At 42.5% G+C, this 26,838-nt stretch overlaps 1 protein-coding gene across 11 annotated transcripts in view; it reads left to right on the forward strand.

Moving 5' to 3' along the window:
- The window catches only part of ST6GAL1 (ST6 beta-galactoside alpha-2,6-sialyltransferase 1), a 146,605-nt gene that overhangs the window by 112,879 nt on the left and 6,888 nt on the right, over positions 1–26,838 (forward strand). For all 11 annotated transcript variants that reach the window (XM_061166782.1, XM_061166786.1, XM_061166784.1 and 8 more), the window contains 2 exons: positions 601–1,249; positions 9,130–9,227. In XM_061166782.1, coding sequence (XP_061022765.1) covers positions 652–1,249; positions 9,130–9,227 — 696 coding nt within the window. In that variant the 5' untranslated portion in view covers positions 601–651. The remainder of the gene's footprint in view (positions 1–600; positions 1,250–9,129; positions 9,228–26,838) is intronic.

The raw sequence follows: 26,838 nt of genomic DNA on the forward strand, positions 1-26,838 counted from the left end.
AATGTTCTATTGCGAAGCTAACCCTTGGCTTTCTTCTCGCACAGGAATCTAGCACCAGAGCCCTTAGAGAGATGCACCATGCACCTACCACACTTTATGGTGAGAGGTCTCTTCCTGGCAATTTTAAAAGGAGGCCAGGCCTTTTTATGGAGTTTGGCTTCCTGTGCCAGACACGTCAGCCTGCTCTGCTGTTTTCTTTTAGTTTTTCAAGCATGTATGCCTTCCTTGAACAAATAGTGTGAGGCCCTAGGAACTGAATGTGTAAGTTGTGGTTCCCAACCTCAGGAAGCTCAGAGAGCAATCAGGAAGCCAGACTGAGACAACAGGAAACTAAGATTCAGGGAGTACAAGGGTGTGGTGGGCAAGTCCATAGAGCACTCATGGCTCAGAGAGGAAGATGAGAGTGTCTGAGCATGAATTTCTACATTTCAAGCCCAAACTGAGGGTGATTTTTTTTTTTTTTTTTTTTGAGACTTGCTTAACATGGGAGATAGGCATGGGCTGGAATTCAGTCCTCATCACTCTAAAGCCATTTCTCAGCTCATCATCACTTTTGGCTGTTCTTTACATCACTTTCTGCCTTGTCTCACTTTTTTTTAGGCATATTTTCCTGCTCAGAACAGCACGGTGTCCTCGAACACATCTTTCATTATGACTCGCACCAGCTTGAAGAAAAAATTCTTCAGCTGCTGTGTGCTCATCTTTCTCCTGTTTGCAATCATCTGTGTGTGGAAGGAAAAGAAGAAAGGGAATTTCTATGAGTTCCTTAAACTGCAGAACAAGGAATTCCAGCTGTTGCAGGGCCTGGAGAAACTGGCTGTGAGCTCTAGTTCCCAACCTGTGTCCTCGAGCAGCACCCACAACCCCCAGAGGAGCAGCCAGGCACTCGGCGGTCCCAAGGCCAAGTTGGAGACTACCTTCCAGGTGTGGGACAAGGACAGCTCCTCCAAAAACCTTATCCCCAGGCTGCAGACTATCCGAAAGAATTATCTGAGCATGAACAAGTACAAAGTGACGTACAAGGGGCCAGGGCCCGGGGTCAAGTACAGTGCAGAGGCCCTGCTTTGCCACCTCCGGGACCACGTGAACATTTCGATGATAGAGACCACAGATTTTCCCTTCAACACCTCTGACTGGGAGGGCTACCTGCCTCAGGAGGACATTAGGACCAAGGCGGGGCCATGGGGCAGGTGTGCTGTTGTCTCTTCAGCAGGATCCCTGAAGTCCTCCCGGCTGGGTCGAGAAATAGGTGGGTTCTGCCGTGTGGAGACTGTTATCTGAGTGGCCAGGGCTCATTTGGACCATCTGGGCACGTGGACAGGAGTGGGGACTAGCAGTCCCAGTATGGCTCGTGGACTGGGGCAGCGGCCCAGTCGGGGTTCTCAGATGTGCTTCATGAGTCAGAGGCGGCCAGGGGGCAGTGGAGAGAATGGGGATCCAGTCTTCCAGCAGCCTTATTAATTCGAATAGCTCTATTTTGATCCATCTTAAATTCTGGTGTCTTACAGAAAATTTTGTTTGAAAAGAAAGTTCCTTTGCTACCAAGAAGCAAAACACTGCATTAACATTTAAAAATATTTAAAACATAGATCTCTACTTTATCTTCAGGTCCTGAAATTCTATAATTTACAGATTAATTAGCAACTAATTATCTCTTTTGGCCTCAATGACCTAACTAATTTTTAGTTTTTCTCTTTGAAAGGAATTAATTGGGGATTCTGGACCAACTTCAGGAGGTTCACAAATCCCTAAAATCATATGAAAAATATGTGCTGTTTATGTGTGTTTAACATGTGTATTTGTATAATTCAGCCTGCATTTTTCCGAAGAGAGAGTCCATAGCTTTCTGTTCTATCTCAAAGGGGTCTGTGACCCCCAAAATGGTTAAAAATCACTGATGAGAATATATAAATTTGCTTTTCCCGAAATTTTTCATAGTTAATAAGGATAGACAAATTAGGGTTAACATATACACTATATGAAAGAGATAAACCAACAAGAACCTGCTGTATAACATCGGGAACTATTCTCAATATTTTATAATAACCTATAAGGGAAAAGAATCTGAAAAAAATTATATATTTTGTGGGCTTCCCAGGAGGTGCTAAAGAACCTGCCTGCCAGTACAGGAGGAATAAGATACTGGGGTTTGATCCCTGGATTGGGAAGATCCCCTGGAGGAGGAAATGGCAACCTACTTCGGTATTCTTGCCTAGAGAATCCCTTGGACAGAGGACCCTGGTGGGCTATGGTCCATAGGGTCACACAGATTTGGACATGACTGAAGTGATGTAGCATGCATATATATGTATATGGTGTGTGTGTGTATATATATGATTCACTGTGCAATGCACCTGAAGCTGATGCAACATTGTAAATCAGCTATACTGCAGAGGCTCAAGAGGGAGGGGATATATATATATATATATATATATATATAATTATGACTGATTTGTGCTGTTGCACAGCAGAGACCAACACAACACTATAAAGCAATTATCCTCTAATGAAAAAATAAAAAACTATACTTAAATAGAAATAAACTTAAGAAAGTAGGAAGTTTATCCAGATTTGTAAACATGTATACAGCACAGAGCTGTGGATTTGCTTAACATTCCTTAGTTCGATTGTCCTGAGAGAATGTGTTTTCCATGATTGTGAAATGAATTAGGCTAAAGAAAGCAAAGCACAGGAGGCCTAGCTCTTCTGTCAGGCCCTGGAAGGTACTGGAGCAGGTGAGGTCATACGTCTCCTTTTTTATTTCCTTCATATGACTGCCAGGAAAAATGGTCTAAAACTGAGCACAGGCTCTCAAAAGAAGTAAAGTAGACCCAAATTAGATTCTCTAGAGCAGAAAGAAGTGATGAGATCATATTTTATACTTCCCCAAATGGGCAACACTTAGGAATAAAAGCTGCCAAGATAACCAACCCCACCCCAACTTTGGCTTTTGCTTTTTTTGGTTTCTTTTGGATTTCGTTTTCTAGAAGCTAAATGTAATTGGTTTTTATTTCATCTCTAATGGAACTAGATTTCTTTCTTCCTTCCCCAATTTTTCTCTTTAATGGTAATGTTTAGAATATTCCAGGTGTTAGCTGATCCTCTTCTTCAAGTCACCATTGCCTGCCTGGCTGGAATTGTGTTGAAGTTTCAGGTGGAACCTAATACTTCCATGAATTGGAACTATAATCTTTATTTTTATGTACTTCATAAAACATTGGAGGGGTTTAACTAAACTTTAAAATAATCTTTTTCTATAGATTGCAGTTATCATTTCAACTGTGTGATTCCATGGAAGGACTTAGATCCTGAGATCTAACAAAAATCGTGTGCTAGACTTCAAATGTTCTGCCTTTTATTGGGTATTTCCTTTGGGCATTTAGTCTAACAAATACTTTAAGAAATTAATTCATGTATTCTTTTATTCCCACGGATTCATCAACAGTACCAAATAGGAACTTAGAATACAAAGAGGAAAGCAAGAGGAAAGGCCTTATGTTAAAGGCCTCTGAGCTTGCCAGGCCCACAGCCTTCCCATCACACCTGGATGTCCAGCTTATTCCCAACTGTTGAACATATCAGATAGTTTCAAATTGTTTGCTCTTAAAAATAGTACTGCTAATGAGTTTTTTGTGAAGATAAATTAAGTGACTACTACTGCCCTCCAAAGGGGAAATACCCTTAGGAGTGGGGCTAGAAGACCAAAATAACATGTTTTAGGGGTCTTTTTCTGGTGCATTACCAAACTGCTTATCAGAGGAACTGTAACAAGCTGTTGTGTCTCTGGCAGTCCCACAAACCAGCCAACGGTGGGCATAGTCACTTTTAATTGTTTTTGATACATACACATGTAAAGTATCTTAGATTTGTTTGAATATTCATTTCAAGCAGTAGCACACTTAACAAATATAACTAATAGGAGTAACACGTATGGCGCACCTGCTGTGTGAGTGACAAGCCTTGCTCTTTTAATCCTCCCAGTAATCCCACGAGGTAGGTACAATTATTGTCCCCATTTTACTGATGAACTAAGTGTTAACACTCAGAAAGCTTACACAGCTGGTTGATAGTAGACTGGGACTTGAAACTGGGATGTTTGACTCCAAGGCCCCCACACTTAGCCTAACCTCTTCTTTTGTGCCCCATGGTGATTGTAATTTTATAATAATGAATGAATCCCTTGTCAGGTTAAAATAATCACTTCATATTCTTCCTGATTTTCTCTCCTAGAAGAGAGGAGAAGAACATTCTGAGACAAAAGTAAGAAGCAAAGGCTGCCTGGAAAAAAAAAAAAGGGCAGAGCATGTTTAAGCATCACAAATAACCCTGTTTGGCTGGGAGGTAGGGTCTCACAGGGTGAAGAGGGCTGAGAAATGAGGTTGGAAGGGTAGTTAGGGTTCAGTTCTTAGAGGAAGTTGACTGTCATAATAAGGACTTAGAATTTGGTTCTTTAAGCCATGGAGAGGCCTGGGAGGTTTTAAGCTAGCAAGTGATGGGATCATGTGTGTTTCAGAGAGGTTTCATATGTCTCTGAGTCTCCTTGTCTTGGGATTGCAATCTAATCTCTCTGCTGTTAGGGGCTATTGCCACATCCAATGAGAAGTGCCAGGCCTGTTGAGGAGTGGTAGTGGTGGCAGGAAGAGAAGGTTTGACTTGAGAGGCATGGTGAGGTAGAAGAGACAGAACTTGGTTCTAATTAGACATGACCTTGAGTGAGTGGTAGAAGCCAGGGTCTCTGGCCTGGGAGCAGGCTCTATCATATCACCAGGAAGCATTCTTCTGGAGGAAGATAGGTTCCATTTTGGATGTTCTAAGTCTGAAGTGTTTGTGGGTATCTATGCAGTTGGGTATTTGCTTGCAGGGAAGTGTAAGGGTGGGAGATTAAAGAGTCATTTGTTTCAAGGTGATAGTTATAATCCAGAAAAGAAGACTGATGAGAAAACCTAAAGCAAAGTTTACATTTGAAGGGCAAGGAAATAACAGGGACAAGCCAAAAAAAAAAAAAAAAAAGGAAAAAAGAAAAAATCAGAAGGACCAGTAGGAAGGGCTGAAGTGAAGCAGGTGTATTGCATGATGGAAGGCAAAAGTAGGTGGAGTTTGGGCACATTTTGGGGCAGGTGGAGTTCCTGGGCAAAGTGATGACTGGGAAGACACCCTTGGATATTGAGTAGCTCAGACAGCATGATTATTTATATCAGGGTTCAGCAAACTTTCCCTATAAAGGGCCAGATGGCAAATATTTTTGAAGACATACAGTGTCTCTTAAAATGACTGTGCTATTTTAGTGCAAAATCAACCACATGCATGCATACATGCTCATTTTCTCAGTCATGTCTGATTCTTTGTGACCCTGTGGACTGTAGATGGCCAGGCTCCTCTATCCATGGGATTCTCCAGGCAAGAATACTGGAGTGCGTTGGCCATTCCCTTCTCCAGGGAATCTTCCTGACCCAGGGATCGAACCCATGTCTCCTACATTGCAGGCGGATTCTTTACCATCTGAAAATCAACCACAGACAGTAATAAATGAATGTATCTGGTTATGTTCCAATAAAACTTTATTTACAAAGATGAGACAGGTCAGATTTGTGCTGTGGGCCATAGTTTGCCAATCCCGATCTGTGTCATATCTAGTTTTCCTAGTCGGAATCAAAATGTGGTCTTCCATACATGGTTATATGATTCATTAAGCTCATTGGAAAATATAAAAAAATATTTGGTCCAAGTAGTGGTAAAATTTCTTTCACCATAACTTCTAGCAATTTGGAGTTATTATACCTGGACACAGTAGATTTTGATATATTTATGAATTTACTGACAAACTGATTCTGTTGAATTTTCTAAGCATGTAGTATGTCACATGCATATCATGGTGTACTTCTTCCTTTTCTAATTTGCATCTTTTTCTGTGTTCTAATTCTAAGTTAAAGAGAAGTGGATTCCCTTGTTTTCTACAGCCTTCCTCCTTCAAGACTTATTTGCTGGGAGCCCAGTAGCTGTGGATTTCTCCTGGTGATTTCCTGAAGACCTATTTGAGACTGAACGTTTTTAGGACAGTTTGGCAAATAAGAATCTAATCCCTTTTTTTATGAGCTTAAATTTAGTGGTCTGTTTTAAAGTTTTCTTCTTTGATTTTTTTTTTTAATCTTAGAGTAAAATTCAAACTTCATACCTTCATACCACAGCCTGCATGATTTGCTTTCTTCCAGCCTCTTCCACTGCATCTTTTATTTTTTTCTTTCCCTCACTTACTTGTTCCCAGTTAAGTCCTTACCCTCTTTAGGGTCTTGACACTGCTTTGTCCTCTGGCTGGAATTTACTTTCCTGGACCCTTCCCATATATATGTATATTTTTTCAGATTCTTTTCCGTTATAGGTTACTATTTTGTGCCACAGTACTAATCACAATCTGTAGTTATCTTGAATATAGGTTGTTGTGCTTATTCATTGTCTTTCTCTTTACAGTGGCTTTCAAGGTCTCTAAGGGCAAGGACCTTGATTTCTTGCTCACAACCATTGTCTCTAGTGCCAGGCAGAGCATAGGTGCTTAATCAGTATTTATTGAAAGAACAAAAACATTTTCCTTTTTCATGGTCAGCCAACGACCTATCCCAAGCCTCCTGTGATGGATGTTCTCTATCTGCCACTCCAAATCCATTCTCCACCCTTTCCTGGGAAGTAGAAATATAGACTGTGTCACCTGGGCATTCTTGCCCTTTTGGCTTTCATTTGGAACTAGACAGTGGAAGCGGGCTTCCTAGGTGGTGCTAGTGATAAAGAATCTGCCTGCTAAGCAGGAGATACAAGAGATGTGGGTTCAGTCCCTGGGTTGGGAAGATCCCCCGGAGAAGAGCATGACAACACACTCCAGTATTCTTGACTGGGAAATCCCATGGACAGAGGAGCCTCATGGCTATAATAGTCCAAGGGGCTGCAGAGAGTTGGACACAACTGAATGACTAAGCATACAGATAGTGGAAGCACTGGCGCAAATCTAAGACTAAGAAGAAGGAGAGTGAGGCAGAGTATCTGTCTCCTCTCCCCAACCCCCTCCCCGTCCCATCTCTCCTCTTAGAGTGAGTGCAGACTGCTCCTCTTCCTTGACTAAAAGTTTCAGTCCCTTTCAGGTTCTCTGAGTCCTGCTTGCTTCCTTTTCCTTCCAGGCCTGGAGGTCAGAGGAGAGGAGGAAAGAGAGGTTGTGGTAATGATTCCCTCTGAGGTTGCCACCAGGTGGCCTCCTGCTGCCTTCAGTGTAGAGGTGGGGTTCCCTGCCGCATCCAGCCCCGGGGTATGGCCCCATTCCTTGTTTGATTTCTACCTCGTTAAACTCCACCCACAACTCTGTAAATAGTCCTTTCATTTGATTCTCAATGGCTGCAATTGAGCTTGCCATTCTTATCTACTGGGACTCTCAGATTAATGATTTATTCACCTGTGAAATGGGAAAGTTGACTGAAGTTTCTAATGCATCAGCATTTCTAGCATGGTTATTGCTGCTCACTTTTGAAATCAGTTGTTAATTTCAGCAAAACTGATTGCAATCTGAGTTGTGTAGAGATAAATTTACTGCTCCATTTGTGGTTCTCTGTGCCTGTCCTGTTACTTGATAATGTCTAGACTATGAACATCTTATGTAACTTTTTAAAAAATTTATTTTTAATTGGAGAATAATTGCCTTACAATGTTGTATTGGTTTCTGCTGTAAAAGAATGTGAATCAGTTTTTTTATACGTATATCTCCTTCCTCTTGTGCTTCCATCCTATCCCCAACCCCCATCCCACCCATCTAGATTGTTATAGAGCACTGGGCTGAATTCCTTGTGTTATACAGCTAGCTAGCTATTTTACACATAATTGTGTGTGTATATATATATACATACATATGTGTATATATATGTGCCAATGTAACTTTTAAACTTTTTAAACTTTTAAACCATTTTGATAAAATTTTTTCCCTAGGATTGAGGATAGGGTTGTTTTTGTGAAAGAGATATCTAGATTGCTGAGGTGTAGGGATACAAAAAGAGGGAGGCTTTCATCCCTTAATTCTGTGGATATTCTCCTTTAGACCCTCTTATATTGAGCCAAAATCCACTCCTACCCTTCTCCTGATGCCACCTTTGTGCATGAAGAATCATCCAAAATCAACCCCTCACAGAAGGAAACTCAATAGAGTTTTGGGCTGACCTCTAAGTCCTGTGCAGATTTCAGTGGTGAACTGAAGCTTGTTTGATCACGTAACCTTGAAAGGAGCTCTCATAGGATCAGAGAGGCTCCAGGTTAAAATGGATCTTAGACGTCATCAGTTCCTTCCCCCATCAGATTGGTCATTGCAGGTAGAGAATCTTCTCCAAGTCTTCCAAACACTGCTTGAACAGCTACAAGGACAGAGAATGAGAGCCGGGGAGTGAGTAGATTTTTTAAAAAATGATTTATTTGATCTTGGCTGGATTTAAGATTTTGTTCCTGACAAAGAGCCTTTTTTTTTTTTTTTAAATAGAAAACGTGGGGTTTAGTTTAGCTCTATGACTTCTCATTCCACCTCTTCCAGCACCCAGGTTTGTGACCCCTCCAGGGCCTTGGATTCCTAACAGGAACACTTAGGGAGCTGTCTCACATGTCACAGTGCACTGCTGTGCTATGCCCAGCCGGCTTCTCAGAGTGCCATGGGGATACTCTGCACTTGTGGGTTAAGCCAAGCTTATGGTAGGATCTTTGATTTTCTGATAAGGATAGAAGTATGACCTACGGGTATTACCAAGAGAATGTCTGGTTTGCTCCTTTGGTAACTGGAATAGTGATTCACTGGGAGTAATGCACTGGCCCTGTCCACGTGGCCCCTGTGCATCATTGAATGGGTTTCAGGAACACCAATGTATGGACCTGTTTAGCCTTCGCAGTGGCTGGGCAGACAGCTGGTGATCTCTGTCTGTGAACCTGACCTGACTGTGCCATACAAATACGGTCACTGTCCCCTGTGTATCATGAGGACATAAAGATCAGGAAGTATTATTCCCTTGCCCTCCTCTTCCTTCTGCCCTCCCTCCCTCCAGACCTTCTCTCTCTTTGCATATTGCTGATGTTCACACTGTCATCACTGCTGATGTGTTGTTTCCTTGTGGTTTCTAGATGATCACGATGCAGTGCTGAGGTTTAATGGGGCACCCACAGTCAAATTCCAACAAGACGTGGGCACGAAAACCACCATCCGTCTGGTAAACTCTCAGGTAAAACTTCTTCTGTGCAGAAATGCATCCTTCCACAAACATGGGTGGTGCTGAGTAGAGTGCCGCCATCAGTACAGAGACTCTGCAGGTAGCCTGTCTGCCATCGAAACCAGCGCTGCCTCTTGTGAGCTAAAGAATCGTGCATATGTTACTGCTGCCTCTCTGAAGAGGGGAGAATGATCGTGCCTCCACAGGGTTGTTGTGAGGAAGGAGTGAGAAGACCCACACGAAGCACGCAGTGGCGGGCACTTATGTGTCAATGTTATCTACTCTGATATTTACGTGTGCAGAACTGAGGTGGCTCTGGAGGGTACATTGGTGAGTGAATCAGACTCAGCCCTGCTCTCATGTAACTTACAGATACAGTCCAGCAGTCATACAGACGAATATAAAGTTACAACAGACAACTACAAGGAAGAGGGTCAAGGTGCCACCAGAACCCAGAAAGGGGAGTTGTCCCTAGACAGGGAAGTCAGGAGGAGCAAGGAGGTGTCTTCACTGTGTGGAGGAGTAAGGGGTCATGGTGAGAAGTGTGGGAAGAGGCAATGGCCTGGGGAAGGTCCTGTGTGGAAGAGGACAGGGGGGCACCAGGACCCAGAAAGAGGTGAGAGTCTCGGGGGGTGTGGTGGGGGACATGTAAAGGGGGACGGGGCTGAAGATAAGAAGGAGCTTGGCCATGGTGCTTGTCTTCTTCTTTGATGCATGCCCACACTTGCATTTTGTAAACATCCCTGGCTTCCAGTGGTCACTGCAGTGGATGCAGTGGGTCCAGTGGATGGCAAAACACATTTAAGAGGCTCTTGCAACCATGCGGACTAGAAATGCTGGCATTTGTACCAGAGTGGACATGCAAGTGACTGTGAGGAATGATGGATTTGAGAGCTATTACATGTGTGCAGATGACAGGCTCTGTGTGGGGCTGAGTGTGACAGGTGAAGGGAGGAGGCCCCAGATGCACCTGGGCTTCTGGTTTGTGTAACTGGCCAGCTAGAGTCTCTGAGACTGGAAAGAGTACTTGGAGATGTTTTGGGTTGTGAGGGGCTTGGTCAGAGAGGGGGCAGAGATAAAAAAAATATATATATATCTTCTGGATATGATTGATCTGAGCTGCCTTTTATGTATCTGTGAAGAGAGGTCAAGTTGTGCAAATGAGACTGGAGGTCAGTGGGAAGGTTTGGACTGCAGATGAGGATTTGCAAACCATCTCTTTCTATGTGGCAACAAACAGTGGGGCCAAATGAGAGCATTGAAGAGAGTGTAAAGAGAAGAAAAGTCCATGCTGGAGCTTTGGGCAATGAGAGCAGTAAGAAAGAGGTCAGCGCCATTAGATTCTGCTTAAAGGCCAATTTAGATGAAGATTGAAAAGCATCATTCTCTCCTTAGCAAAATGGAGGCCACTGTTGACCTCAGCAATAGCTAGGTGATGAAGGGAGAGTGATAAAAGCCAGAAGCCAGACTGGAGTATGAGGAGAAGTGAGATGGGTGGAGGATGGCAAATATGGAGGGTTCCTTCAAGAATTCTGGTTCTGAAGGGCAGAGAGAAATAGAGCAATAGTTGTAGAGAGAGTTGAGGGTTCCAGGGCTCGTTTTTGTTCTTTTCATGTTTTACATTAGAGAGAATTGAGCATGTTTAAAAATCAGTGGAAAGACAGTCACAAAAGGACAAATACTGTATGCTTCCACATACATGTGGTCCCTGGAGTAGTCAAACTCATAGAGACAGGAAGTAGAATGGTGGTTGCCAGGGCCTGGCAGGAAAGAGGAATTTTTGTTTAATGGATATAGAGTTCCAGTTTGGGAAGATGAAATAATTCTAGAGATGGGTGGTGGTACAAACCCAGGTTGTACAACAGTGTGAATGGACTTAATGCCACTGAGCTGTGCACTCAGAAATGCTCAGAAGGGTCTGTCTTCAGTCAGTTCAGTTATTCAGTCACGTCCGACTCTTTGCGACTCCATGGACTGCAGCATGCCAGGCTTCTCTGTCCATCACCGACTCCCAGAGCTTGCTCAAACACATGTCCATCGAGTCGGCGATGCCATCCAATCATCTCATCCTTTGTCATCCCCTTCTCCTCCTGCCTTCAATCTTTCCCAGCATCAGGGTCTTTTCCAGTGAATCAGTTCTTTGCATCGGGTGGCCAAAGTATTGGAGCCTCAGCTTCAGCATCAGTTCTTCCAATGAATATTCAGGGTTGATTTCCTTTAGGATTGACTGGCTTGATCTTGCAGTCCAAGTTTCTCTCAAGAGTCTTCTCTAACACCAGGGTTCAAAAGCATCAGTTCTTTGGCACTGAGCATTCTTTATGGTCCAATTCTCATATCCATACATGACTACTAGAAAAACCATAGCTTTAACTATATGGACCTTTGTTGGAAAAGTAATATCTCTGCTTTTTAATATGCTGTCTAGGTTGCTCACAGCATTTCTTATGTTACATATATTTTATCACATACATACAAATTTAAGTTAATGAGGAAAAAAACAGTTGATCCAGAAATTGAATATACTAAAAAGAGGTGACAATGAAGTCAATGGGAGGAGTGGTTGGTCCAAAACCTAGCGGAGGATTAACCCCAGCAGGAGCAGGTCAGAAAGGAAGAAGGACTGGGGAGGGGGAGTAGCTGGAGGTAGTCTGTAGTGGAAGGCTGAAGGGGCTTCTGTTTTCTCTGCAAAGTTAGGATACAGAGAAAAGGAGGCATTTTGTAGGGAGGTGAGGGGAAGAGAGGTTTTAGTAGAGGAGGTTTGAAATTGTCAATGAGGATGGAGTAAACCAGAGGAATGGATCAGGATCTCTAGATATGCTGACCACTTTGAGGTTGGGAGTGTGAATTCAGAGAGAAATTCTGTTGTGTTTTCTCATAGGTGGTATGACCCACAGGTCAGCAGGCAGCTGCATGTGAGGAAGCATAGTGGAGGCCTGAAAATTCTCTTGGATTTGGAAGGCGACCCCATTCTCGGGCATCTCTTCTAGGTGTTGGAAAGTCACTCAGCTGTGTCCGACTCTTTGTAACCTCATGGACTATAGAGTCCATGGAATTCTCCAGGACAGAATACTGGAGTGGTTAGCCATTCCCTTCTCTAGGGAATCTTCCCAACCCAGGGATCAAACCCAGGTCTCCCACACTGCAGGTGGATTCTTTACCATCTGAGCCACCAGGGAAGTCCTCTAGGTGTTTAGTGATGAATTAAACCTCAATCATCAAAGATTCTGAAATTTTAATTTCTAGCAATTGCTCTCCTGGGTATATATGCAAAGAAAACCAAAACAACGCTGTGAGATGATACATGCATCCCAACATTCTCTGCAGCACTATTTACAATAGCCAAGACATGGAAGCAACCTAAATGTCCACTGACAGAGACATGAATTAAGAAGATGTGGTATATATACAATTGAATATTACACAGCCATAAAAAAGAATGAGAATTTTGCCATTTGCAACAACATGGATGGACTTGGATGATATGATGCTAAGTGAAATAAGTCACACAGAGAAAGACAAATACTGTGATATCCCTTATATGTGGAATCTAAAAAATAAAACAAGTGAATATAACAACAACAACAAAACGGACTCACAATATGGAGAGCTGGTGGTTACCAGTGGGGAGAGGGAAGTGCGACAGGGGATTAAGAGGTAGAAACTACTAGGTACAGAATAAAAAGCTACAAGGATATATTGTATAGTGCAGGGAATATAGCCACTATTTAATAGTAACTTTAAACATAGTTGCTATGCTGGGATCGAAACAGTATATAATATTGTTTATCAACTATACCTCAATAAAAGAAAATAAATAAAGTCAAGGTAAGTTTGCCTGGGAATTACAAGATAGACCTTGATCAGGTTTCTCCCTCAGCACTTCCTGCATGAGTGACTTGAGCAAGTTGCTTTATCTTTCTGAGCCTCAGTTCCCGTATTTGTAATGGGGAATAAGAAAAGTTACTGTTCAGGGCCTTTGTAGGATCCAGGGAGACTGCTTAGAGTGGGGCAGGTCACTCGGAGGCCCGCATGCTGCAGTGAGGACTCAAAAAAGGGTGGCTGTGGTCACTAATGCAGAGGAAAGCCCTGCCCATGTCTGTTGGGCAGTCACCGTGTCCTCTCATTTCCTAGGCGAGTGGCTTTCTTAGCTCCTAGTAGGGATGCCAGCCAGCTTGGGGTTGCTTCAGAGGTGCCCAGCAGAAGGGAGAAAGTTAAAGGATAATTTTTAGGAAAAAGTAAACTCATGACTCTCATAGAGATAGTGTCTATTTTATTCATATGAGGAGGGAACCAGACACATGTTATAACTTCTTCAGAGAAAAAGTCAAAACATTACCAAAATTTGAATAAAAGGAAAAAAAAAAAAAAACCCTCTTTTTTTTTTTTTTTTTCTTTTTCTTTTTTCTCATGAGGTAGGCAGGAAGAAGAGTGAATCTAACTGAAATTCTACTGGGCAAGTTTGAATAAGCATGTCTGTAGTTTGCTACAACTTACTAAGAGCTGTAAGACAGCTCCTCTGTGGTCAGAATCTGATAAAGAAAAAGGGCCTGCTGCAGACCATGCATAGTTTTCCTCTGAGGTACAGCATTTGTCCTGCACTTCCGGATCGCTGTGCTCCCTCTGCCAGGGCTGACAAGGGGGTGGCTGACTTCCCAGGGTGCCCTGACGACTCTTAACAGAAGCCTTTCCCGTCCTCCTCAGACACGCTGACCCTACTTCCTGTCCTGCTGTAAGTGGCTCTAAACATCCAGGCTGTTCCTTTAGCCCTGATCACAGGTAGCTGCGTGATCTCACTCCTTGTGATACTGACATGTGACTGATGCCCTTCTGTTATTGTCCTTTCTCATCTTGCTTTCCTAGGAAGCTGGCAGTCAGTCTCCTTTACCTTTTGTCCGGGTTGGTTATCCCAGCTGTTTCGTGCCTGCTGCTGAGCAGACTGAGTCCCCATGTCACACGCAGACAGCACCTGGCACCCCACAGTTCCTGGGGCCATAGCTGTGAGCTATGGGCTTGGTAAATTATGCCTTTGAGCTGCTCATTCTCTTCCCAGAGGGAGAGCTCCTCCGGATGGCAGCTGGGCCCAGGTTTGTTTGCTCAGCACCCAGCCTCCTCCCCTGCAGAGGACAGCCTTTTGTGCCTCTGGCCTGTGACAAGGCCATGGAAGACAAAGAGGTGGTTCCTTACTGAGAAGATGGCTTTTTGTAAGAGAATGGTGTCACACCGTGAAGTTTTTCAGGAGATCCATTCTGGCAAGTATATGCCAGGTATTGTTATGAGGTTCAACAGGAAAGCCAGAGAAAGCTAAATGTGAGTCTTGAAATAAATTCAATTGTGACTCTTAAGTGTAAAGGTTTTGTGAGGCTGGGCTGAGCCTCTGCTGGGCCCAGTGGCTTCCTTAGAGACACCTGTACAGGTCGGGGAATAGAAAAGCATGCACAGTGGGACATATGCTGCTGGACTTCACCCAGGGTGTTTCCAGATCACTTATCTTGAGATGAGGTAGTGCCCCTTACAAACACGTCCATAATCTAAGGGCCATATTCGTCTCATCATATTTGATCTTCATGATAACCCTATGAGGTGTGGTCACCAAACACCATCTTACATGAGGACACTAGCTTCAAAGAGTTGAAGTGAGTTGCTCGGGTTGGGTAGGAAATGAGCAGTAGAGGTGGATTGGATCTAGGTTTGTTTGCTGGTGGTATTTTAACTCCCCTGAACTTTCTTTTAAGCTTTTCTAGGTCGTTGGTATTTTTTAGAGCCAGAGAAGGAGATCGACTTGATGATATTGGACTCAGGGTACCTTCTTACTCCAAACCTCTGGGTCATAAGTGGTTTTCAACATGTCAGAGCTGCCCTTGGTCTTCTTTTCCTTGTGTAGCCCATCTGTTGTGGTGTGTGGCCAGCTACCCCAATTCCATTCAGTCAATCAAGTAAGTTCCCACAAGATCCTGCCTAGTGTGAGGGAAGAGCAGAAGAAAACAGTGGTCATAAGGACTTCCCTTTGGATGAAGAGAAAAGGACACCCCACGCCCAACATGTTGTTATTACTCAGTTGCTAAGTCATGTCCAACTCTTTGTGATCCCATGGACTGCAGCACGCCAGGCTTCCCTGTCCTTCAGTATCTCTCAGAATTTGCTGAAATTCATGTCCATTGAGTCAGTGATGCCATCCAACTATCTCATCCTCTGTCATCCCCTTCTCCTGCCCTCAATCTTTCCCAGCATCAGCGTCTTTTCCAGTGAGTCAGCTCTTCACATCAAAGGGGCCAAAGCATTAGAGATTCAGCTTCAGCATCAGTCTTTCTAGTGAATATTCAGGGTTGATTTCCTTTAGGATTGACTGGTTTGATCCATGCCATCCAAGGGACTCTCGAGAGTCTTCTCCAACACACACATGCACAAGGCCAGTAAAGGTGAAGTGCAAAAACAGAGTATATTCTTTTTCTATGAGTCTATTTTTAGATACTTCATATAAATGGAATCATGCAGTTTTATTTCCCTCAGTATAATGTCCTCCAGGTTCATTCATATTGTCGTATTTGGTACAATTTCCTTTTTTTCTGAAGCTAATATTCTATAGAAACAGACTGTTAAGTGGTGGTTTCCAGGGGCTGAGGTGAGGGGCAGATGGGGAATTGCTTTTCATTGGGTATAAAGTTTCAATTGTGCAAGATTAAAAAGTTTTAGAGATCTGCTGTACATTGTGTCTATAGTTAATAATACTGTATTTTGCACTTAACAATTTGTTAAGAGGGTAGATCTCATTTTGTGTTCTTACTGCAATGAAAAACAGAGGGGGGTACTCCAGTGTGGGGCTGCTAGTTTAGACAAGGCAAATCTTTGGCATGGAGTTCTTTCTGTGCGGGCATTACTGAATTGAGAAGGGGACATTCAAAACCTGTATTTAATTTGTGGAAAATAGTTATGTTTAAAATAACCTCTATCTGACCTCACATCCCATTTCAGCCCAGTTACCACCTACAGCTAGTGCTTACACCTCACTCAACCTTAAAAAGTTTTTGTCTACACTTTGAGGTCATTTGCTAGGAATTTTTGCATCTATGTTCATGAGGGATGTGAGTTTGTAACTTTCCTTTCTTATAACATCTGTCGGTGTTTTTGATATCAGAGTAATGCTGCCATTGTAGAGTGAGATGGGAATTGTTCCTCCAAAATTTTTCTGGAAGGGTTTCTGTAGAATTAGTGTTACTGTTTTCTTGACTGTTTGGTAGAATTCACCAGTAAAGTCATCTGGGCCTAGAATTTACCTTGTGGGAAAGTTTTTAGCTACAAATTCAGTTTCTTTAATAGACACATAATAGATAGTTATTCATGTTACTTGTTTCTTCTTGACTTCTTGAGTTTTGGTAGTCTATATCTTTCAAGAAAGTTGTTCATTTCTTCTAGGTTATTGACTTTTTTAGCATAAAGTTGTTCACAATATTCCCTCATTATCCTTCTAAGATCTGTGGAATCAGATGTGATGTCTGAGGTGATACGACATCCTTCAAGGTGAGTCAAATAGTATTGGAAATCCTAGAACTAAAAATGACTTTGGCGATCAACTAGCCATTCATTCATTCCGGAATGAGTTACTGATCACCTGCTCCATGCCAGACTTTGTGAACAGAGCTAGAACTCAGCCGCCAAGAACAGCAGAACAGAAACAGACATGCTCCCGGCCCTTGCGAAGCCCAGCGTCTTGCTTCATCACTTCATTTTACAAATGGGATAACTGAGGCCTGAGAAGAGAAGGTGGCCGGTACAGATGCACACAGGGCAATGGCAGCCCACGTAGACTGAAGCTTTCCTAACACTTGGCCCAGGACTCTTTCCTGGTTCTCTGATGACACCTTCCAAGTCCATGTTTTCTCACTCCCATCATCTTATTTATCCAACTCATTTATTACCTAGCTCTCCCATTAGGAGAGGAGGCATTTTGGTCTGTTTTGTTCACAGATGCCCAGTGCCCAACTGCCAGAATAGTGCCTATTACATATCTACATTACATAGTAGATGTGCAGAAATATCTGTCTAGTGAAATATATAGTCCAGGGAACCTTCTCATTCAATGGATTGCCTCCAAACTTCCTCCATTTTTTTTTTTTTGAACTTTTTACTTGGAAAAACTTGAAAACTTCTAGAAAAGTTGCAGTAATATGATGAATACAAAGAATGCCTATATACCATTTATCTAGATTCACTTATTATTATTTTTTCATTTAATCCCATTGCTGTATCATATGCCCTATCTATCTTTCATATCTTTTTTTTTTTTCATTTGAGAGTGCTAGTGGTAAAGAATCCACCTGCCAATGCAGGAGACATGAGATGCAGGTTTGATCCCTGGGTTGGAAAGATCCCCTGGAGAATGTAATGACAACCCACTCCAGTATGCTTGCTTGGAAAATCCCATGGACAGAGGAGCCTGGTGGGCTACATGGGACTGATGCCCCACCATGTCCATAATGCATAGCATCAAACCAAAGAAGATTGTTCTCCAGCCTTAAGATACAATGGTATTTACTTTGCTAGGCTTGGACCTTCTTGAAACCTGTCATTTCTTCATTCATTCCAAGTTCTCCCTTTTGGAATGAGAATCTCTATCCTATGCCTGTTCCATCATTGTATTTCAGAAGCATATAATTTATCCAGTTTCACAGGTTCACAGCAGGAGAAGGTTTTACTTCAGGTTGAATTATTTCGTTCTTTTCTGGTTTAGATAATATTTAGATAAGACTTTGGACTTCAGCCTTTAGAATAGATGCTAGAATGAGTTAAAACTTTGGGAGATGCTGAAGTGGAATTAAATATACTTGCATGTGAGAAGGACATGATTTTGGGGGATCCAAGGGTAGAATGTTATAGACTGAACATTTCTCCCCCAAATTCATACCTTGAAGTCCTCAAGATATAAAGAAGGTCTTGAGGGTGAGGCTTCCGTGATGGGATTGGTGTCATAAACAGAGAGAGATACCAGAACTTTCTCTCTCTCTGCTGGGGGAGGACACAGGAAGAAGGCAACCATATGCAAGCCAGGAAGTGGGCCCTCACATGGGAACTGAATCTGCTGGTACCTTGATCTTGGACTTCCCAGCCTCCAGAGCTGCGAGAAATAAATGTCTGTTGTTTAAGGCATTCAGCCTGTGGTCTATTTGTTGTAGTGGCCTGAACTAAGATATTAGTTTAATGGGTATTTCCTAAGGATAAGAATATTGCCTCAGGTAAGCAAGACATAGTTATCAACTTCATACATTTACATTGATACCATACTTTAATCTGGCTGCATTGCAGTTTTGTTAATTTCTCCAGTAATGTCTTTTATAATTTTTCTTCTAGTACAGAATCCAGTTCAGGATCAGGTGCTGCATCTAGTTGTCATGCCTCTTCAGTCTCCTTTAACCTGGAATATTTCCATAGCCTTTGTCTTTTAAGACATTAACATTTTTTTTTTTTTTTAATGAATCATATGGTTTATTTTTTAGTTGTTCATTAAATGGTTTATAAAGTCAGATAAGGATATTGGTCTATTCCTTCACACAGTCCCACAAATAAGGAGTGATGGGATTATATCAGATGTTAAAACATTCCTTTTTCAACTTATTCATGACAGTATACAATGAAAGTGGAAGGCAGATCCTTGCATGTTAGAGAAGTTGTGTTACAGAATGGTGGGGAAATTGGTGGAGGCCATGAGTGATACCTAGGACATTGACATTTTTGAAAAATTAAGTCCTTTAAATTTTCTTTTTTAGAGTTTACCTGATGCTTCCTCAAGAGTAAATTCAGTTTCTGCACTCTTGGCTGGAAAACTGCACAAATGATGTTGTGTCCCTCTTAGAACATCACATCAGGAGGCATCCATGTCCATCTGCCCTTCAGCTGATTTTTATTTTGAGCACCTAAATGTGGTGTTGTCTGATGAGACCACTATATAATTACATTTTCCCTTGAAATCTATGAGTGAACACTTTAATACTATGCCATTACTCTGCTCTGCATCAAAATTTTCTGCTACATTTAACATGCAGCGATCACTTTTGCCTGAACTAATCTTTACTATGATGGTTGCAAAATGATGGCTTTTAACTCCAGCTCCCCCTCCTCCATGTCATCTAGTTAGCACTCAGAATTTTTCTATAAGCAAGAAGCCTCCCTTCTCATCCTCCATTTATTTCCTTCCTCCCTCTTTTCCTCCCTCCCTTCCTTCTTTACTTTCTGTATTTGTTATTGGTAGAAACTCATAGATTGATATATTTTCAATGGTTTATAGTTCATTTTATAGTTCCAAACTACCTAGGTGTTCAATTTTTCCCAGGTTTGACAAAGGAACTCCTAGTGGGAGTTCCCTTAAACTGGCTCTTGTTGTTCTGTGACATGCATGCCCTCATCATTTCTTTAAAATACTCCTATACTTTTTGGTATAACAAGATGTTCTAGTTCATTAGTACCTATCTGTTGGGTTTTTAATATTTCATATTTATTAATTTTATCCTGAATGTACACACAAAGTGTTCTAGATCAGTGATGGATTTCTTATTTAAATGTGTGTGCTCAGTTGCATCTGACTCCTCTGAGACGCTATGGACTGTAGCCTGCCAGGCTTCTCTGTCCATGGGGTTTTCCAGACAAGAATACTGGAGCAGGTTGCCATTTCCTACTCCAGGGGATCTTCCTGACCTAGGAATCTCTTACATCTCCTGCATTGGCAGGCAGATTCTTTATCACTTGGGCCAGCTGGGAAGCCCTTTATTTAATCCCTTACCTTAAATAATAAATGCATTAATCTCTCTCTGCCTTAGTTCTTATTCCTAGGGCAATGCATAAGAGCCAGGCCAATTATCTTACATGAGTAGCCAGTACCCCATAAGCAATGAACAAAAAAGAAGTGATTTTTTTCCCTTGCTTATAAAAGGCAGGATACAGCTGTCCTCTTTTCCTCCTAAAGAGAGTCCCCTTCTTACTCCAGCCCTTTGAAATATAAATAAACATATCTAGAGCTCTCTCTGAGTTCCTAGGTCTCTTTCTTCCTACTCCAGAATATCTCTTAGAATATCTCTCTATTAATCTTGAGTTATAGTCTGAGTTATAACCATTTAGCTTCTGGGGGAGATAAGCAAAGTTCCATTATGTTTGGAGTCAGAGAAGAGCAGTTAACTAGACAAATTAGCTATAGATTTTATTATCATGATTTATAAAGTCTCAGGAGTCTAGGGCTTTTTGCAAGACTGCTGAGACAGCCTCCCCATACTATTTTACCCTAGTTCTGGGATATGCCATTTCTTCTCAAGGAGCTCTAATTCCTTTAAGTGAAAAATGACATTAGAAACTAAGACCTAGGTACTAGGTATGTTCATGCCTAATATTCATGTCTTCGCTTCTTGGCCCTTTCAGTAGGTAGAGGAAATATATGCTGGTACACACACAATACACATACATGTGTATTTGTTCATTTATATAGCTGCATGTGAAAGTCACTCAGTCATGTCCGACTCTTTGACCCTATGGACTATACAGTCCATGGAATTCTCCAGGCCAGAGTACTGGAGTGGGTAGCTGTTCTCTTCTCCAGCGGATTTTCCGAACCCAGGCATTGAGCCCAAGTCTCCTGCATTGCAGGAGGATTCTTTACCATCTGAGCCACCAGGGAAGCCCATATATATCCATGCTGCTGCTGTTGCTGCTAAGTCACTTCAGTCGTGTCTGAACAGAGTGTGTGACCCCATAGACAGCAGCCCACCAGGCTTCTCTGTCCCTGGGATTCTCCAGGCAAGAATACTGGAGTGGGTTGCCATTTCCTTCTCCATATATATGCATACCTTTAGGTATATGTACACATCCATATAGACACATGCACATACATGCATATATGCCTGTTTTAGAAATGATAGACTCTAGTTGATAGCTCAGTCTATCCAGATAGAGGTACTTGCTTTTCCATTGTGTATCTGTACCCCCTCTTCTTCCACAGTGAGAATCCTCCTTCTAACAACATCAGCACGTTGATTTATTTGGTTATATCTATAATACATCTAGAGTAATTTGAAAATTGTTTTGTGTATCTCTACATAAAGCAAACCTATTTAAAGTTCAGGATTTGTTTGCAGTTCTCTTTCACACCCTGCCCAAGATTAAGGGTTCATGGCCAAATAATTTGCACCTAAGTTACCTTGATTAGTTCTTCTGTTTCTCTTCACTTTGATTATGAATTCATTTGAAATTCAATTGTACTCATTTTGTTTCAATTCTAGGTTTTTCTTCTTCTTTTAAAAAAAATATGCAGAATGTTAACATGCTGTTAGAATTTAAAACTATCCAAAAAGGTATACTCAGAAAAGCATTACTTCCTACTGAATTCCTTCCACCCTGTTTCACTACCACCCTTTGTATATAACTGACTACTGTTTTGTGATTTCTTCTATCTGTAAAGACAGTTGTGTATATATATATATATATATATATTTAATTCCCGTATTCCTTACAAAAATACAGTGGACTGTATATGCTCTTCTGTACTCTGCTTTTTCCCAGGGCTTTCTGGAAATCACTCCATATTAGTTCACAGAAATCTTCCTCATTCTTTGTTGCATCTGCATAGTACTCCTTTGTGGGTAAATTTCACAGCTTATTCTATCAATCTCCTTTGCTCGAACATTTAAGTACTTTCCAACATTTATTTCCACTATTACTTTATGGTTCTTTGAATGACTTTTCCTGTGATTCCAGGTTGAATGACAGGACCCTCGGATTTTGGGTTTGTGGTAAGTTTCAATTTGTGGTGCCCTTCTGTTTAGCACTTCCCTGTCTCGATCCAGCTTGCAAAGGTCAGGTCTTCCCTTAAGACCCACAGACTCCATATCATTTTTCAGATCTCCTCAAGAGCCTGAAGATCCTTTTGTCTTTCTAGAGCATTAACTAGCTTTGCAACTGTGGCAAATTTGCAAATCTAAACAGCCAGAATACAAACTTTATTTTATCATCCCTTAACATTTTTGAAAGAAGATTGCTTAGTCTAATGAGAGGTTAGGCAGACCTTGCTTTGTACTGTAGCTCCATCCCTTCCTAGCTCTGTGATTGTGGGCCAGGCACATAATCTCTTAGAGCTTCCTTTTCAAGCCCTGTTTGGGGCTTGGAAATATTGTGAGGAGTAAATGAAAAGACCTCAAACTGGACTGTTGTGTGAGTTTAACAAAACTGTTAAGTCTAGACTCTCTAGTTAAGATATATCAGTATCTACACCCACACCCACACAGAAGGTGTATTAATTTCCGAGGCCCACAAGGACAAAACACCACAGATGGCGTGGCCAAAACAACAGTAATTTGTTTTCTCACGGTTCTGGGGGCCGGAAGTACTAGGTCAAGGTGCTGTCAAGGTTGGTTTCTGACGAGGGCTCTTCCTGGCTTGAGGATGGCCACCTTCTATGCCACCACGTGTGCATGTGAGTTGAGGGGAGAGAGAAATCTCTGCTATCTCTTCCCTGTCTTATTATGATGTCAGTTTTATTAGACTAGGGCCCCATCTTTATGACCTTATTTAATCTTAATTACCTCCCCAAAGCCTTATCTCCAATATAATTACATAGGCGGTTAGGGCTTCAACATATGAATTTGGAAGGGACACAATTCAGTTTGTAAGAGAGGGAAAGAAAGATTTGGTAAGAAAAAAGACCCACATACTCACAGTGGGAATATCTGGAGAATGCAATTATATATGATTACTTTCTTCTATATATGTATATAGATAGATGGATGTGTGTGCGCGCACATGCATTCTTGTATTCTCTTAACTTTCTGCAGTGACTGTTTCTAACTTTCTGACTAGAAAGGCTACTTTAAATGGGTTTCTAAATAGCAACAACCCACCTCCCCAGTGTAGTCTTTCCCTGGCACATTCTCCTTGGGGGTCCGTTGCTCTGAAAATGACTATTGTGAGGCCCTGGGGATCCCTGAACTCAGGTCAGACTCTGCATGAGGGTGAGTATAGGAGCATTTGAGAACAGCTTTATTTTTAAGTCCCTTGTGTTGCAATTGGACAAAGGACTGAGATGTTGTCCAGACATGTCTAGTCTCCCAGGCAGGGCCTTACAAGATGGTCATGTCTTATAAATAAGGCACCCGGGGCCCAGAAAGGGCAATGACCCTCCTAAGACCACGAGTGAGTTAGACACAAAGTAGTCTCCCAATTCTCCAAGCACTCTTAAGGCTTTTTTTTTTTTTGAGGAAATCTTTGACTCTCATATAAAGGGGTACCAAAATTAATATGATAAGTCCAGAGCTATGTTCTTCTAAGGCTGAAGGGTGCTTGCTGGTTTCTCCTCTTTCCTTCCACCAGATCCCAGCCTCAGTCACTTTCTTTTCCTTCTGTCCAGATAAAACAAGAATTTATCTTCACTTCTTCTCAGTTTTCTAGGTTACTTTCTCACTTGTCTCAAGTGGCTCAAGTGAATGACCGTTTCCTCACTGTGTACAGTGAGAACTGAGATCAATCTGATCCTCAGAGTGTGCTGGTTTATTTGAATAACAACAGTCTGCTAAGAGCCAGGCTCTGAAATCTGGTCCTGGTTCTGCCTTATACTCAGCTTGAAGTCTCAGACAAGTCTCTCTCCTCTTCAGACCTCAGTTTACCCTTCTGAAAATCATGGGTTTGGATTCAGTCTTTTGAGGATTTTCCTGTATGACACATGAAAACTTAGACAGGAAGCAAAATTCTTGTGACACGTTTTTTAAAAATATTTATTTAGCTGTGTCAGGTCTTAGCTGTGGTATGCAAGCTTAATTCCCCGACAGCGTGTGGGATCTTAGTTCCCTGACCAGGGATGGAACCCATGACCCCTGCATTGCAAGGTGGATTCATAACCGCTGACCACCAGGGAACTCCCTCATGACACTTTCACACCCCTCATCAAGTGCTTTCTTTGACGTTTTCTGCCACGGGTGTTCCACCCTATCTTCTTGGCAGTGAAGTAGGCAGATCAGAAGTGTAGAATCTAGAACCAGACAAAAGGGATCCCATTCAGACTCCCCGAGTTACTAGCCATATGGTTTGGGTAAACTACTAATACTTAGCATCTCTGAGTCTACTCCCTTATTTATAAAATGGGTATATTAAGAATTGCTACCTAAGATTGTTGTAAAAATGAACTTAAGTAACATATAAAAGTATCTGGCTTAGAATAAACATCATTTAAGCAGCATCTGCTATCATCATAGTTATCATTTATCATAAAGGAGAAAACCGTGCATCTCTCTTGGATTTGTGAGGACAGTAACACCACAGACCCTGGGAGAGTATCAAGGTGCAGGAAGTACTACTGCTCCTGGCCTCCGGCTTTGTGTACTAAAAAGACATGCTTGAGAGAAACATTTTTTAAAAATCCCAGTCGCTAATCCTCATGAGTTAGGGATAAATCACTTGGTGTCAGTCCTCTACATAGAAAGAAGCATAGCTGAAGAAAGGACACTTTCAGTATCCCAGCAGTTTTTGGTGGTGGTGGGGGCGGTGCAGAGTGGGGTGGGGACAGGGAGTGAAATTGCAGAGTTCAGTCTTGAAAGTCATGTATAAAATAGTGGGTGTCCCTCTGCCCATCCCTTACGTCTATCTTGCAAAGCCCTGTCTGCCAGGATGCCCACTCTGCCTTTGGACTATAACACTGAATGCCTGTGCTGTGAGTTACCATGTTTCCCACAGAAAGGGGACAGTGCTTAATGTTGGAAGATGTGGGTCCCACTTCTGGTTCCTATGGCTTCTCGCCTATGGAACTCTAGGCCAGTTGCCTCATCCTTGAACTTCAAAACTATTCTATCCCCACATACCAGCAGCTGTTCTTGCCATGTTCTAGTTTTAGGAAAATGGCCTGAGGTCCAGGACTCACCTTGACCTCTTTTTCCTTCACTTTCAACATCCAGTTAGTCTTCAAGTCTACAAGACATTCTTTGAACCTTCGCAGCAACCCTAGTAGGTAGATACTGTTGACTTGATTATTCATATTTGTACATGAATTATTCATACAGCTGACGGTTGTAACTTTTTAATTTCCCGATCATTTTCACTTATGCTACAGTAGCATCTTCTATCTGAGGTTCCTTTTCTGTAAAAACTCTAGTCCAGAACACTGGTCTGTTTGGATCCTTCTCACGAGCCTTCATTGGTCCTGTAATCTACTGAGGAAACCCTGAGCTCTCCTGTGTGGCACTTACCTACATTTCTCTGACCCCTTCAAGTCTCCCTTTGTGTCTAAGCCACACTGGACAACCTGCAATTCCTAAACAAGTTATTCACTTTACTAACTAGAATTAGGTTTGTCTGCAAGTGACAAGAATTCTCTGCCCACCTCTCAATACTAGTTTAACAAAATTAAGATATATTTCTCATGTAAAAGAAGTCTAGAGCTGGAATAGTGTTCCAGAGAGTCAGGAACCCAGACTCGTACTCCCTCGTGCCTCTGCCATTCTACCATGTGACTTCCACTTCATGGTCCAAGGTGGCTGCTCAAGCTACAGCTATTACACCCACCTTTTGCAGCAGGAAGGAGGAAGGAACAAGGAAGGTCATAACCCTGCCTCTAAGAACAGTTTCTGGGACTCACGCTTGCTCACACACCATTGGCCAACATTTTGTCCCACAGCCACACCTAGCTGTTAGGCTAGGAAATTTTTACTTTGGCTAGTCTTTATTTTAGATAGCCATGTGCTGAGGTGGATGTTGTTTCCAAGGAAGGAGAGAATGGGTATGGGGTGGCACCTAGCAGCCTGCCGTGTGGTCTCACATCTGGGGGTGTGCACGTTGTTCCTTCTGTCCAGGTCCTCTTCCCTCTCCCGTCTCAGTCCCTTGGCTTGGCCTGGCCTTATCTGTCCCTTAGCAATGGTACCTCGCACCCCTCCTCACTCTGGTGCCCTGTGGTTGCCTGGGGCTACTCAGCACCCTGTACACCTGCACAGTCTCTGGCCAAGGTGGGCCCACCACCAGTATTTCTTCTTTCAAAGATACACTGAAGAAATGGGATTATGTTCTTCAGGTTCCCAGGACCTTCCTACATCTGGGGGAAGGTTTGGGGATGGGGTAGCTGAGTGATCTAAGGGCTTGCGGCAGATTGCCGCTCTTGGTTTACAGACCACCCATCCTCCCACAGTGGGACACTGTTCAGGTCTCAGCCTTCGTGATGGTGAGTGATCGATGTGGAGCGGGGTTACTGTTGTGATTCTTGCTTTCAATTCCAGTCAGTTCTTGATTTCTGCCATCTGTTCCTCTCATTTTAAACCTGGGCAGTATCTCCCACATGCTTTTTAAGGTGACTGACAGCTGGTCTCATGTATCAGCTTTGTCCCTTAAGAGGGACACAGCTTCTTTCATTGCTAAGCCTTCAGGCCCCTCCTTGGTCTTTCTCACTTGCTGCAGTGCTCCCACTGGATCCTCAGGACAGCTCCTGAGATAGGAGGGCAGTGTTACCTGCACTCAGACATGAGACATTTGCCCAGGCTAGCCCAAGAGCCGGGGAGCCTGAGAGTGTGGGGAGGAGAGGGGCTGGCTGGTTCCTCAGCAAGGTGCATGTGAGCCTTCCCCCAGCCTGGGGGGATTCTCATGTTTAAGCGTATGCCATGGCCCCTCCACATGGGCCAAC

Source organism: Dama dama, chromosome 19 (assembly GCF_033118175.1).
Source record: "Dama dama isolate Ldn47 chromosome 19, ASM3311817v1, whole genome shotgun sequence".
Classification (NCBI taxonomy): Eukaryota; Metazoa; Chordata; class Mammalia; order Artiodactyla; family Cervidae; genus Dama; species Dama dama.